The following is a 16,483-nucleotide window of genomic DNA, read 5'->3' on the forward strand; positions in this document are numbered from 1 at the left end:
ACTGGCCAAAGCACATGTGCCCTGCCATTTTCCTTTCAAAATTGGGGTCAACCGCCTGGCAGGTCCACACATCCACCATACATCAGCAACACCTCTAGTTCATAGTGACATTAGTGATGCAGGCAGTAGTAGGGAGCCTCCCATAGTCTATACCCCTACCTGTACCAGTGTCACAGCTGTAATTTCCCCCATATGCCTCAACTCCCCATGATGCCTTCTGGGGAGGGACTTCTGGGAACACAAGACTCAGAGTTTTACACAGGGTTGAATTTGGCTTATTATGATAGAAAATTTCCAATATGCACATCCAACCTTTCCCATTGCTTAGGGCAAATGGGTGAGTAGCCAGAGTAGGTCTGGCATGCCCACATACGACACAGTCCTTTCTATTAAGTGTTTTGTAGGCCAACCACATATTCTCCCTTCCCTCATAACCAGTTTCAGATTGGTCACTATCTGAGATGTCTTTCACATTTATTACCTGTACCAGATTGGAGAGCGTAGGTGGTGGTGTGGGACTTGGTCTTGAAGTGGTGGAGGAGGCCGGCTGAACCTGGTCTGTTGGAACTGGTGGTGGTTCTGGCAGTACTGTGATGGTAACATCCCCATCGTATCCTAATCAGACAGCTCAGGACCACAAGCAATCCTGTAAAGCCCCACCCTCTCCCAGAGAAAACATCATCAGCAAGAAGCCAGACACACCTTCACTTCTATGAACAAACACAGGGATGGAATGACGGGAAAAGGAAATTTTCATCCGAGAGATGGCCCCCAGAATTCTGTTAATTCCAGTTCTCCTCTCGGACACTGTGCTTGTTCGATAGTGTCAATGTGTCTTACCCTCCCGCAGTGTGATATGAATCCGGGTAGCTACTTCAGCTAGCTGTTACCAGGAGTCCTTGGTATGGTCCCCCCAACAGGCCTCAGGGACTGGATTGAGTGAGTTCACCTGTAATTCACCTGTAGTGCATAAAATCTTGGACATACAGGTTTGGTTAACAAACAGTTTGTAATTTGTTCTATCTGATTATATATTTAACTTCTATGCCTATTTATTAGCTAGAATTTTTTTTTTTTTTAAGATTATATATATTTTTTTATTAGTTTATTATCCAATAGGCCCCATCCTATCCTAGTCCACAATGTACCCCTCCCCCGTTTGATACCTGGCTCTGGCCAGGTAACAACCTTACCTACTCTAAATAAGGACTTAATTATGAGTAGTAAAATATTCTTATGTTCTACATTATACAATAGGAACGCCCCTTTCATTTTCCACATGTCCAATTGTACCTTGGGCGTCCATTCATATCTATACTTTTCCAATTCTCTGTCAAGTGACTTATCTACTTTAAAATGTATCTGTGCTGCTTATATATGTTAAACCCCTTCTCTACTATCTTATTTCACAGCCTACCTTGCTCATTTCATGGTACCCCCCTCCCCACTCTGCTCTCAAACCTTCAAGGTCTCAACAGTGCGGGGTAGACCCATCTGTCTGCCTTTTTCTAATAAATATTAACTAAGTGTCTCACTTTTGACTTTATCATGGATTTAAAAATAACAACAACATGTCTTATAGTGTCAATCTCTAAAGTCCTTACTATTTAAATAAGCTCTCTCCCCCCAGGATCACTCCTCTAAGAACTGAAACCTATTACTTTCCTGCCCTATTGGCTTAAAATATCTCCTGTTCAAACCTCAATGTATCATATCATCCCATATTTATTATCGATGACAAATGGGATTTTTTCTGTTGTAATACCAAAACAATAATAGCCAATTCAAAACCTTCATAACCAATGTTTAAAAACAGAATCCTGACTCCTCAGTGGTTCAAACTACAATTATGTTCAAGAGTTATAAACTCTATTATAATCAATTTACCTCAGAACTAGTATTCCCAAATGACCACAATTGCATTACTCTCACTACACTTCCCTGTGAGTGATCAAATCACAGGAAAATGCAACGAAAATAGGTCAAAAAGGTTACACCTACATTCGTGTTCCATCCCATGTCTAGACATATCAAAAGAACCCTTTATCTTAAAAAATCCCTTGTCTAAATAAAACTCAGAAAGTAAAACTCCTAATATTATCTTGTCTCTCGGGAACATGGAAAACCCCTTAACCCAAACGTTTACCACAAAAACAAAAACTAATAATTATGATAATACCCTCAAATCATTCGTTTTAAATTTCCCCGATGTTTCATGTAACTCATTCACACAACTGTGATAAACGTGTACTGTCCCTTTAAAAATTCCCAGCCAGCCATACCAGTTTGCGGGCCGGTCATTGTTCACCATAATGAAAACAGATCACGTTTAGACTACGTTTACTTTTTGTTCGAAATCCCTGGTGTTACCTAAACAAAAACCAATAACTTTTAGCCACTTTTGAAAAGTGAACGCAAACACACATTTTCTCTCACTGTTAACTAACTGCAACAGGCAATAGTACGGATTCGATAAACCAAACCCAATTTATCACAAAGGTTGGATCTTGAATAGAATATACAACGTCAATCAACATCTCTTAATCAAAACTATACTGCATGAAGTAAAGGAAATAGTGTACCTGAACAATGACCAAATCCATTCGAGTAACGTAATCGTGTATCCCCCCTAGTGACGTTATTTTACGTCGTTACAAAACAAATCATCCTGTCTCCAGCAACATACACTGATTAGTAGCCAATACCAAAACTAACTGTCTTATTCATGCCTCTAGGCAAAACATCTACTTACTCCAACTGAGTTTTGCATCAAAACTATCGTATAAGTAAAATCAACTTCTCAACTTTCTCTACTCCAAAGTGTAAACGTACCAAAATTTAACCTAAATAAGTCATTAACTGTATTCTCTCTACTCCGAATTGGTTTTAAGTTTTCTGTTATGTGACCAGCACTCAAACAGGCTCCCCTTCGACTGGGAGACCGTTGAGTGCTGCAATACTGCCATCTTCTGTCCATTCTCTGCATAGCTCTCCACCCCCAACTATTTGACACATACCTGTTTCTTATTTTATCTTTTGTTTAATTACGTAGTTAGACAAGAGTGTCCGTGACAAATAATGTGAGATTATAGTATGTGGTTAATGTACAACTTAAGTATATATGGTTACGTTATGTATATATGTCCTTACTCCCCTTCACATAAAAGCCTGATACAGTACATACAGAGGGATACAATCATAAAGCAACAGACATACAGTGTGACTTGTCTTATATCCAACACGTCTTATCCAATCAGTGAACTTGTCTTATTTCCAAAACATTGCCGTTCGGTAATATGCGCATATAAACCCAACTTGTCTTATATCCAATGTCTTGCCGTTCACTTGTTACAGGGGACTTGTCTTATACAGTGTATTGCCGTCGAGGGTCCACCTAGACTTGTCTTATATCCAATACTTCTGCCTTCCCCTGGACTATGTTGCCGTCCACTTTTAGTCGAGGGTCCACCTAGACTTATTAATCGACAATTTGTCTTATATCCCACATACCATGTAAATACATAAAAATCCGTGAACCCGGTATATTGCCGTTCAATTATTAGAACTTGTCTTATTTCCAATATTCCGCCATTCACGGTGGTTATGTGGCCATTGTCCTCAATCACTTCCCTAAAGTCTTATATATAAGACTTTTAATAAAACAACCCTAGCTTAGATACATACACACACACAAACAGGCTTTTAATATCACGTCATACACATACAGGCATTCCATTGTTATTCTGTTGGCCAATTGAAAATGCATTCGCCATCAAGTAGTACGTAATGAAATAATACGTAATTAGTTTTATCCTTACTTTACTAAAATGAACATATGGTTCGAAAATTTAGTAACTTACACCAGTTAGGTTTTCTCACAAAATAAATTTGGTTAAATCCAATATGCAGAATTTCAGTTATGAAACAATAGGCTCTGCTTACCTGCTTTAGTAGACCGGTCTTTTTGTGAGAGGACCCCGTCTGGCGACAGTCTAGGCCAAAGGCTGGATGCCTCAATGTCCAGCGAAGTTCCCTCAGTTCACGGTCGGGGTCACCATTTGTTAGGGTTGCGAAAGTTCAACTGAGATAGGAACACCTGAACTTGGTTAAAATAATTGTTTAATTCAAAAGTTAATAAATGGCAAATACAATTTCCGTATATACGGGTTCAATGTTTCATCACGCAGGATAAGACAGAGAACTGATTTGTTTCTGACAAAGATAATATTTTATACTCGTGAGACTGGGCGTGGTTTAGACTGAGACTGGGCGTGGTTTAGACTCACCCAGCCTATCGTTGATGTTGGCACCTTAAGCCAGTCCTGGCCCCTTAGCGCATATGATGTCCCGATACTGTTGCTGTGTAGATTACGCTCCTTCACCCCAAAGACTGAGGTCAGACAGTTTTATAACATTGTCTGAGATATCTGCACCTGTATGCATTGTCCTCTGTTCTCGCTCAAGGCTAACTACAGCTTCCCAGCTTCTTATCTGAGCTAACTGTTACTTCCAGCACACACACACACACAGACATCCAGGCGCTCAAACAGTTTGTCAATATCAAATCACATTTGTTATAGTATTCAATCACATACAATACAATATTCAATCACATATGATATAGTTGCTAATCACGTTTGTTATAGTATTCAATCACATACAATACAATATTCAATCACATATGATATAGTTGCTAATCACGTTTGTTATAGTATTGGGTTATAGTGCATAACTCAGAACCTCACATGTTTTTCGTGTGTATAGTTTATCTGTTATTGTCTATTCAGCAGTCTCCTGATTCACCCCCCTCCTGTGTCTCTCTAAGATTAGCACAGTCTCGGTCACATAGTACAGCGCCCACACTACTGATACATTTGTTGCATACACACACATATTTCATACAGTACAGCGCTCTCTCTAACACACACACATTTCAGGCTGATTGTTCATGGTTAGGCCCTGAGCACTGGTAAGAGTAGCAAGAGTCAGCAATTCAAACTTTAATGCATAAGAATAGTTAGTTAAGCATGTCAAAAACCTTATAAAACCCCCACAAGGGGTGAACATCTCCTGCTCTGACTGCAGCTGGGAGGGACTGGTGGGGCCCACGGCAGCACCTGCTGCTCGTTGAGAAGAATAAGAACGATACGTGCTTTCACGTCAGAGTCTCCAAAAGTCTCCAATAACACCAGAAAAAGTTGCTAGATTTGTCGCTAGTCGATATTTTTGAAAATGTGTTGCTAGAGGGGTCTGAATACTCGCTAAATATAGCGACAAAGTCGCTAAGTTGGCAACACTGAGCGTCGGGGCTCTTAAATAATCACACCCCCTTGACATAACACATTTTATTGTGTTACAAGGTGGGATTAAAATTGTTTTAATTGAAGAAAAAAAAAACCCCGATATACTCGAATTCAAACATTCGTCAAATAATTATGAAAAATAACACTCATGTTTACATAAGTATTCATCCCCTGAGTCAATGTGACAAGTTAGAATCACCTTTCGAGTCTTTCTGGGTAAGTCTCTAAGAGCTTTGCACATCTGGGTTTTACAATATTTGCACATTATTCTTTAAAAAATTCTTTAAGCCCTGTCAAGTTGGTTTTTCATCATTGCTCGACAGCCATTTTAAGTCTTGCCATAGATTTTCAAGCTGATTTAAGTCCAAACTGTAACTAGGCCACTCAGGAACATTCAAAGTCATCTTGGTAACCAACTGTATATTTGACCTTGTATTTTCGGTAATTGTCCTGCTGAAAGGTGAATGTCTCCCAGTGTCTGTTGGAAAGATGACTGAACCAAGTTTTCCTCTAGGATTTTGCCTGTGCTTAGCTCTTTTCCATTTATTTTTATCCTAAAAAACTCCCTAGTCCTTGCCGATGACAAGCATACCCATAACATGACGCAGCCACCACCATGCTTGAAAATATGAAGAGTGGTAGTCATTGTGTTGTGTTGGATTTTCCCCAAACACGTGTTGTATTAAGGACATGAAGTTAATTTGTTTTCCCAATTTATTGTCGTTTTTCTTTAGTTCCTTTTAGTGCTGACACCAATTAGTCGATAGGCTGTTGGTCAACCAATATATTTTGTTAATTGAGCAGTAGCATATATACTACATTAACAAAAGTATGTGGACATCTGCTCTTCAAACATCTCATTCTAAAATCATTGGCATTAATATGGAATTGGTCCCCCTATTTTCTGCTATAACAGCCTCTACTCTTCTGGGAAGGCTTTCCACTAATGTTGGAACATTGCTGCAGGGACTTGCTTCCATTCAGCCACGAGCATTAGTAAGGTCGGGCACTGATGTTGGGCGATTACGCCTGGCTCGCAGTTGGCGTTCCAATTAATCCCAAAGGTGTTCGATAGGGTTGAGGTCAGGGCTCTGTGCAGGCCAGTCAAGTTCTTCCACACTGATCTTGACAAACCATTTCTGTATGGACCTCGCTTTGTGCACGGGGGCATTGTCATGCTGAAACAGGAAAAGATCCCCCCCCCCATGTTGCCTCAAAGTTGTAAGCACAGAATCGTCTAGACCCGCCTTTCTTAAAGTATGGGACCCGTTAATGGTGGGTCGCGACGTGTCAGTGTACATTTTATAATTGTTTCATTAATTACTGGAATTGATTTGGCCATGTGCATCTGTGCTCTCTGTTCAGTGCACTTTCTGCTTAACACAGAATTTCTCATTTGGATCCCATGATAAAAAAGTTAAGAACCCCTGGTCTAGACTTGTGCCCAATGTGCCCGAACCATGAAAAACAGCTCAAGACCATTATTCCTCCTCCAACAAACTTTATAGTTGGCACTATGCATTCAGGCACATTGAAAGTCACTGAGCTCTTCAGTAAGGCCATTCTAATGCCAATGTTTGTCTATAGGGATTGCATGGCTGTGTGCGCAATTTCTTTTTTTTACACCTGTCAGCAACGGGTGTGGCTGAAGTAGCAGAATCCACTCATTTGAAGGGGTGTCCACATACAAAAGTATGTGTAAAATATACAGCACCAGTCAAAAGTTGACACACCTACTCATTCCAGGGTTTTTCTTTATTTTTACTATTTTCTACATTGTTGTGTTACAAAAAATATATATAACACACATACAGTTGAAGTCGGAAGTTTACATACACTTAGGTTGGAGTCATTAAAACACATTTTTCAACCACTCCACAAATTTCTTGTTAACAAACTATAGTTTTGGCATTTCGTTTAGGACATCTACTTTATGCATGACACAGGTAATTTTTCCAACAATTGTTTACTGACAGATTATTTCACTTATAATTCACTGTATCACAATTCCAGTGGGTCAGATGTTTACATACACTAAGTTGACTGTGCCTTTTAAACAGCTTGGAAAATTCCAGAAAATGATTTCATGGCATTAGAAGCTCCTGATAGGCTAATTGACATAATTTGAGTAAATTGGAGGTGTACCTGTGGATGTATTTCAAGGCCTACCTTCAAACCCAGTGCCTCTTTGCTTGACATCATGGGAAAATCAAAATAAATCAGCCAAGACCTCAGCAAAAAAATTGTAGACCTCCACAAGTCTGGTTCATCCTTGGGAGCAATTTCCAAATGCCTGAAGGTACCACGTTCATCTGTACAAACAAGCAAGTTTAAACACCATGGGACCACACAGCCGTCATACCGCTCAGGAAGGAGATGTGTTCGGTCTCCTAGAGATGAACGTACTTTGGTGCGAAAAGTGCAAATCAATCCCAGAACAACAGCAAAGGACCTTGTGAAGATGCTGGAGGAAACGGCTACAAAAGTATCTATATCCACAGTAAAACAAGTCCTATATCGACATAACCTGAAAGGCCGCTCAGCAAGGAAGAAGCCACTGCTCCAAAACCACCATAAAAAAGCGAGACTACGGTTTGAAACTGCACATGGGGACAAAGATCGTACTTTTTGGAGAAATGTCCTCTGGTCTGATGAAACAAGAATAGAACTGTTTGGCCATAATGACCATTGTTATGTTTGGAGGAAAAAGGGGGAGGCTTGCAACCCGAAGAACACCATCTCAACCGTGAAGCACGGGGGTGGCAGCATCATGTTGTGGGGGTGCTTTGCTGCAGGAGGGACTGGTGCACTTTACAAAATAGATGGCATCATGAGGGAGTAAAATGATGTGGATATATTGAAGCAACATCTCAAGACATCAGTCAGGAAGTTAAAGCTTGGTCGCAAATGGGTCTTCCAAATGGACAATGACCCTAAGCATACTTCCAAAGTTGTGGCAAAATGGCTTCAGGACAACAAAGTCAAGGTATTGGGGTGGCCATCACAAAGCCCTGACCTCAATCCTAACGAAAATTTGTGGCTAGAACTGAAAAGGCGTGTGCGAGCAAGGAGTTCTAGAAACCTGACTCAGATACACCAGCTCTGTCAGGAGGAATGGGCCAAAATGTCACCCAACTTATTGTGGGAAGCTTGTGGAAGGCTACCTGAAATGTTTGACCCAAGTTAAACAATTTAAAAGGCAATGTTACCAACTACTAATTGAGTGTATGTAAACTTCTGACCCACTGGAAATGTGATGAAAGAAATAAAAGCTTAAATAAATAATTCTCTACTATTATTCTGACATTTCACATTCTTAAAATAAAGTGGTGATCCTAACTGAACTAAGACTGGATTAAATGTCAGGAATTGTGAAAAATTTAGTTTTTAAATGTGTTTGGCTAAGGTGTATGTAAACTTCCGACTTCAACTGTATATTATTCTTCAAAGTAGCCACCCTTAGCCTTGATGACAGTTTTTCACACGCTTGGCATTCTCTCAATCAGCTTCATGAGGTAGTCACCTGGAATGCATTTCAATTAACAGGTGTGCCTTGTTAAATTGTGGAATTTCCTTAATGCGTTTGAGCCAATCAGTTGTGTTACGACAAGGTAGGGGTGGTATACAGAAGATAGCCCTATTTGGTAAGAGACCAAGTCTGTATTATGGAACAGCTCAAATAAGCAAAGAGAAATGACAGTCCATCATTACTTTCAGACATTAAGGTGAGTCTATCTAGAACTTTGAACGTTTCTTCAAGTGCAGTCTCAACAACCATCAAGGAAGACCCAGAGTTACCTCTGCTGCAGAGGATAAGTTCATTAGAGTTACCAGCTTCAGAAATTGTAGCCCAAATAAATTCTTCAGAGTTCAGTCTTGGAGTTCCCACATGCTGAGCACTTGTTGGCTGCTTTTCCTTCACTCTGCGGTCTAACTGTTGGCTTTATAGGCTATTTTTACATAGTTGGCAATAGAAGTAACTTTTTAGGTTTGTCATTTTCATTTAGCTTTGGATAGAATTTTGATTAACCACATGACTGATTTTGAGATCGGCTACTTCATTTCTTAAAGTCTTCGTATTACAGGCAACTGCAGGAGACTAACGGTAGAATCTGTGAAAGCCGGAGGAGGATTGTCGGGACAGGTTTTCTTGGTCTCTGGCTCTCTATTGATTCATTTGTGTCTTATTTCATCAGAAACTGAAGAAACCCGCACACTGCTCTTGATAGTATCACTGCTCTTTAGTAAGCTTTACGTATCGGTCTCACAGCCTTTGTCAGAGATTTTGTTTTTATTTCATCAAACAGTGCACTCATTAAAGCATCAGACAAGCTCCATGATTATATAGTTGATTTTTTTCAAATACAGGGTGTGTCTGTATATGGAAAAATACACGTTTTAAAATTTCAACCAATCAATTGGTCGACTAAGATTTTTTTTTAGTCAGGGACCGCCCTAGTGCCTTATTGCAAACAGGATGCAAGTTTTGGAATATTTGTATTCTGTACAGGCTTCGTTCTTTTCACACTGTCATTTAGGTTAGTATTGTGGAGTAACTACAATGTTGTTGATCCATCCTCAGTTTTCTCCTATCACAGCCATTAAACTAACTGTTTTAAAGTCACCATTGGCCTCATGGTGAAATCTGAGCGGTTTCCTTCCTCTCCGGCAAGTGAGTTTGGAAGGACGCATGTATCTTTGTATGTAACTGGGTGTATTGATACACCATCCAAAGTGTAATTAATAGCTTCACCGTGGCCTTTGCGAGCCATTGGAAAAACTCCCTGGTCTTTGTGGTTGAAACTGTGTTTGAAATTCACTGCCCGACTGAGGGACCTTAGCGATAATTGTGGGGTACAGAGAAGGTAGTCATTCAAAAATAATTTTAAACACTTACTGCACACAGTGCAACTTATTATATGACTTGTTAAACACATTTTTACTCCTGTACTTATTTAGGCATGCCTTAACAAAGGGGTTGAATACTTATTGACTCAAGACATTTCAGTGTTCCATTTGTAAAAATGTCTAAAAACATAATTCCACTTTGACATCATGGGGTATTGTGTGAAGGCCAGTGGCACAAAATCTCAACTTAATCCATTTTAATTTCAGGCAGTAACACAACAAAATGTGGAAAGAGTCAAGGGTGTGAATACTTTCTGAAGGCACTGTAGTTGGCGGCTATGAAGGTTTTAACCCCAGTGTCCATATTTAAATACTTAGATATAGCCTAGCTAGCTAATTCTATTCAACAATGGTGCTTGTGTGTATTTTATGTTGTCTGTTTCCCATGCAGAGAATGATGTTGGTGGTGAAACCAGGACTGCCAATGCTCATGGGTGGAACTTGTGCTCCTTGCGTGATACTGTCTGTGTCTGCCATCGGTGTCACTGACACTGCTGAGAAGAACAAGGAACACAGTGCCAATATCTTCCCTTTCCTTACAGGAGAACTTGGACTTACTGAAGACCGGTTAGAAGCTGATTATGCTACAAATCATTTATTTTTGAGCTTAGTACTATCCTTTACTGCAGGCTTTGGCTCTGTTCTAATGACAGAAAAATATGTTTTATGCATAAGTTAAGAGGATTTTGCATTTCTGCATTGGTGTGGATAAAGGGCAGTATGTCATATGATACCTTATCTCAGATTGAAAGATGGAGTGTCTCTGTATGTCAGTTCCTGTACACTGCAAGTTCCTGTACCCAGCTTGCCTGCAGACTCTTTAGAGCCCAACTCAACTTTGACTCAAACAGATGAAAATTTGCAGTTATCTGTTATGCCATGGTGTGTCTGGATTTATGGACAGTTCATATGTCTAGGTTATTACTACCATGAGGTATTGATTATAGCCTAACTACCTATGCCTGTAAGGGGTTGCACAGGAGATCTTGCAACACCATATAGCATTCAAAGTATGTATTGACTTTATATTGCATTTGATATTGCATAAATAGAATATTGCATTTAGTAGATTTAAATTATAGCCACATGGTCTTCTGTATATGGTTTTCAATGCATGAATCTAATTGTAGGTGAACTTGTATTCCACAGGGTCATGATCAGGTTCTACGCACTGGAGCCACATCAGGTTGGAAAGAAAGGAACTGTTATGAGTTACCTGTAGGAGGAACTTTCTGCACCAGAATGACTTCACACATCTGTTCCACAACCGTTACCATCGGAGAGAACAAACCCTGGCAGTGGATTTCCACCACTCAATTGGACATGACATACCTTATGACAAAGACCTGTATTGAATTTTATCACTTTGGTATTTGACCCCATGAATCTATGCCCTGGAAACTCATTAATTTATATTACATAGGGTTGTCTGCGATAGTAAACCAGAACCACACATTTGACAAGCTAGATGATATAAGAATATATTAATGTTTGATTAGAGGAAATGTACCTTGGACCTTTACCAATGGACCTTTATTCAAAGCTATTACTATGTAATTTCACCTATTCGTTTCATATCTCAACCATCTGATAATGTGATTGAGATTTTTTTTCTGCTATGTTTTGTTAGTAAGAACCACAATAATACTAGTCTATCATCTATGCTAGTTAACAGTAAATCTTTAAAAATTAATAATATTAAGTACGTACTGTGCAATGGAATTCAGGTAAATGTCAATGGCAGCTGTGAAACACCATTCTATGCATTTGTTAAGAGTATAGAAGTAGATAAGGACATAAGTGTTGCATTGGACTAACATGCACTCTGTATTTGTGAAGGACTGTGCTTTAGTAAATTTACATATAATGTATTCCTTTCAATTTCAGTCCTTTTTAATATATAAGTATCAAGTAAATGTTGTGAAGGCTTTGCTGTACATTTAGTCATACTAGAAGTAAAAGTACTTAAATTATTGTGTCCTGCATGACTAAATTATTTACTGGATTTAATGTCTTGCCAATATTTCTTTACACTCAACAGGAAGAGTGGAAGGGTTTTAAAATAATACAAGGTGCAGTAAAATGTGACATTGAACAGCTAGATATTTAGGAAAAGTGGACTGTAAAGATGTACATAGCGTTATTTTATTGTTGCTCTTTTATTTATTTATTTTGTAAATATTTTCTTAAGTCTTATTCTTAACACTGCATTGTTGGTTAAGGCCTTGTAAGTAAGCAATTCACGGTAAGGTCTACACCTGCGATATTCGGCGCGTTTGAAAAATAAAATGTGATTTGATTTGATTTGTAGGGACCCGTTGCTACCGACAACGTGGAACAGAACTCCACCAAAGGTCAGCTCTTTGCTCCATTCACAGACCAGCAAAGTTTTGAATGAGCCAATCACCTACCGGAACGCTAGTCTACCGGAAGAATGGTGTTTTGGAGGACGCTTTGCCCACTGTCTTTGCTTTGCCTTTTGAATGAAATGGTAGCTAGCTACGTAAAATAAATGTCACAATATCCATAAACCACAATTTCGACGAATATTTGGATTGTCACATGGTGAGTTACTTCTGGTGTTCTTAAAGGTACTTAAACAATTGGTTATTTTAGCTAATAAATGTGTACACATCGCAGTCTCCTTAGCATAAACTCTGTTCAGCCAAAGCCCGTGGTTAAGCTTGCAATCTAACGTTAGCTAGTTACCACACATTACTGCATTTCTTTAGCTATTTATATCTGTCTAGCTTACTAGATAGTGGCTATCTTACTAACTACTTATATTTTGATTGGTAGTTACAAGCGCCTGCTCAACAAGTTGGAGCTTCAGTCTGACAAATTGGATTGTATTGGGAAGGAAGAGGTGGAACTACAGTAACGTTAGCACACTGGCTTCAGTTTACTCTAAAGCCAAAATCAAACGAAAAGTGTTTCTTTTTACGAGCGTGTATACGCTGGAATTAGAATGTACCGAACTGAATGAGAGAGAACAGAAATGAGAGAGAACAGACGGGCCGCGAGCGTAACGTAACGTTACTTCAAATTAGAAAGCAAGCCTATTTCTCTCGCGTCAACGTAAAGTAATGCAGGCAAAGTGAGCGGATAAATGGTCAGAAAATATACATTGTGCATTGTTATGTCTGGAATTGTGACATGTATATTTAAGAAGTGTCTATTTAGTGTTGATAAGTTTAGCTGCCAGTCCCAATAATACATATTTTAAAGCAATACATGTATGTCGATATCGAGCACAGGCATATGGCCTATACAGGCTAGGGCAGGGAAACTCGAGGAACTCCGTTCAAGAGAGAATACTGTTATGTAGAAAGAACAAGACTATCCACATTCTTTATAAACTGCTAGGTTGTATTAGCTACAACTCTCCTCACCTTCTTGAGTCAACATAACAGGAGACAGGTACAGTAGCGGTCGGGGGCGTTTAAGATGAGGGAGAACAAAACATATTTTATGAGCATGGCCTTATTTATATTACAGCATATTGGATGACTGGCATTCATATCCCATTCACCCAGTTCAATGTAAAAGGTTTAGGCTACTACATGATACTGAAATGATCCCTTTACCCATCATGAGTTTGCTACAACCTAGCCTATGAATGAAAGTTTACAACGTAGGTAAACAAAGGTCGAGAGAAACATTTGAGTTGACAGACAGTGACACATGGACAGACGGTGACACATTCAATACTGCCTTGCACACTCTTGCCTGCATCTAGCTGATCTAGAGTGTAATCATTAGTCCAACAGTTGCAAACAAGAGTTTCCATTGGACAAATTCAGGTATGTTTATCTCAGTTTCGTTCCGTTTGCATTCGTTTAAGAAACATTTTTCAACAGAATCGGAAGGAATGAATACACCCCTGATAACGCGTAAACACAGTGCACTTTCATAGCAGCCACATTGTGTTCCTTCTCGCATCTATGCGCTCTCTTCCTCTCACCTTTTCCCTTCACTTCTGGACTTCAATGTACAACACATCAGCTGCATTTAACCAGGCAAAAAAAACTTTCCAAGCCATATCATAACTGCTACAGACAGCCTACATTGTTGTCACCATATTAGCTAAAGTAACATCAATCAACATAGCTAATAGAACTAACAGGTTAGTAAACCTGCTACAATAATGCAGTAATGTTACAGTGTACAGTCAGTAAGCAGTTTAGCACTTAAACCAGGAGGCCCCGGTGGCAATAAATTAGTCAAACCAAAAGCTTACCTTGAATTGGAATAGTTCCAGTGTTGTGTTGGATAGTCATAACCAGCTAGCTAACATAGCATCCCTCTGTTTGAATAGGCAAAACTAGCTAGCTGCATTTACTAGCTACATAATTGAAACGGAAAGTTTAAAAAGAAGACAATCTCTCTTCTTCATTTTGGAAGAGGTGAATTTGTTCAAAACTGTTCAACTATTGTCTTTCTCTCTCTTTGAGTCAACTACTCACCACATTTTATGCACTGCTGTGCTAGCTAGCTGTAGCTTATGCTTTCAGTACTAGATTCTAGAGGTCGACTGATTATGATTTTTCAACGCCGATACCGATTATTGGAGGACCAAAAAAAGCTGATACCAATTAATCGGGCGATTTTCATATATATATATATATTTGTAATAATGACAATTACAATACTGAATGAACACTTTTATTTCAACATAATACATAAATAAAAATCTATTTGGTCTCAAATAAATAAACATGTTCAATTTGGTTTAAATAATGTAAAAATACAGTGTTGGAGAAGAAAGTAAAAATGTGCCATGTAAAAAGGCTAACGTTTAAGTTCCTTGCTCAGAACATGAGAACATATGAAAGCTGGTGGTTCCTTTTAACATGAGTCTTCAATATTCCCAGTTAAGAAGTTTTAGGTTGTAGTTATTATAGGAATTATGACGCGTCAACTATTTCTCTCTATACCATTTGCATTTCATGTACCTTTGACTATTGGATGTTCTTATAGGCACTTTAGTATTGCCAGCCTAATCTCGGGAGTTGATAGGCTTGAAGTCATAAACAGCACTGTGCCTACAGCATTGCTAAGAGCTGCTGGCAAACGCAGTAAAATGCTGTTTGAATGAATGCTTACGAGCCTGCTCCTGCCTACCACCGCTCAGTCAGACTGCTATATCAAATCATAGACTTAATTATAATAAATACACAGAAATACGAGCCTTTGGTCATTAATATGGTCAAATCTGGAAACCTTCATTTCGAAAACAAAATGTTTACTCTTTCAGTGAAATACGGAACCTTTTTCTTTTTTATCAAACGGGTGGCAACCCTAAGTCTAAATGTTGCTGTTACATTGCACAACCTTCAATGTTATGTCATAATTATGTAATATTCTGGCAAATTAATTACGGTCTTTGTTAGGAAATGGTCTTCACACAGTTCGCAACGAGCCAGGTGGCCCAAACTGCTGCACATACCCTGACTTTGCTTGCACTGAACGAAGGGAAGTGGCACAATTTCCGTTGTTAATATTGCCTGCTAACATGCATTTATTTTAACTAAATATGCAGGTTTAAAAAAATATACTTCTGTGTATTAATTTTAAGAAAGGCGTTGATGTTTGTGGTTAGGTACATTTGTGCAACGATTGTGCTTTTTTCGCAAATGTGCTTTTGTTAAATCATCACCCGTTTGGCGAATTTGAAGTAGGCTGTGATTTGATGGCAAATTAACAGGCACCGCTTTGATTATATGCAACGCAGGACAAGCTTGTTAACCTAGTAATATCATCAATCATGTGTAGTTAAGTAGTGATTATGTGAAGATTGATTGTTTTTTATAAGACAAGTTTATTGCTAGCTAGCAACTTACCATGGCTCCTTGCAGCCACAAGGTCCTTTTGATGCTGCACTCGCGTAACAGGTGGTCAGCCTGCCACGCAGTCTCCTCGTGGATTGCAATGTAATCGGCCATAATCGGCATCCAAAAGGGCAGATTACCGATTTGTTATGAAAACTTCGGCCATAACTAATCAGCCGTGCCGATTAATCGGTCGACCTTTAGTCTCAACGTCAACAGTGAAGAGGCGACTCCGGGATGATTTGGAAAGTTACACAACTGTCTATATAAGGTCCCACAGTTGACCGTGTATGCCCGAGCAAAACCCAAGCCATGAGGTCGAAGGAATTGTCCGTAGAGCTCTGAGACAGGATTGTGTTGAGACACAGATCTGGGGAAGGGTACCAAAACATTTCTGCAGCATTGAAGGTCCCCAAGAACACAATGGCCTCCATCATTCTT

General features: G+C 39.2%; 1 protein-coding gene across 2 annotated transcripts in view; it reads left to right on the forward strand.

Annotated features, from left to right (window-relative positions):
* LOC139551704 (outer dense fiber protein 2-like) overlaps positions 1–16,483 on the forward strand; it is a 53,532-nt gene that overhangs the window by 4,777 nt on the left and 32,272 nt on the right. For both annotated transcript variants that reach the window (XM_071362970.1, XM_071362971.1), the window contains exon 2: positions 11,361–12,776. In XM_071362970.1, coding sequence (XP_071219071.1) covers positions 12,774–12,776 — 3 coding nt within the window. In that variant the 5' untranslated portion in view covers positions 11,361–12,773. The remainder of the gene's footprint in view (positions 1–11,360; positions 12,777–16,483) is intronic.

Source organism: Salvelinus alpinus, chromosome 24, assembly GCF_045679555.1.
Source record: "Salvelinus alpinus chromosome 24, SLU_Salpinus.1, whole genome shotgun sequence".
NCBI lineage: Eukaryota > Metazoa > Chordata > Actinopteri > Salmoniformes > Salmonidae > Salvelinus > Salvelinus alpinus.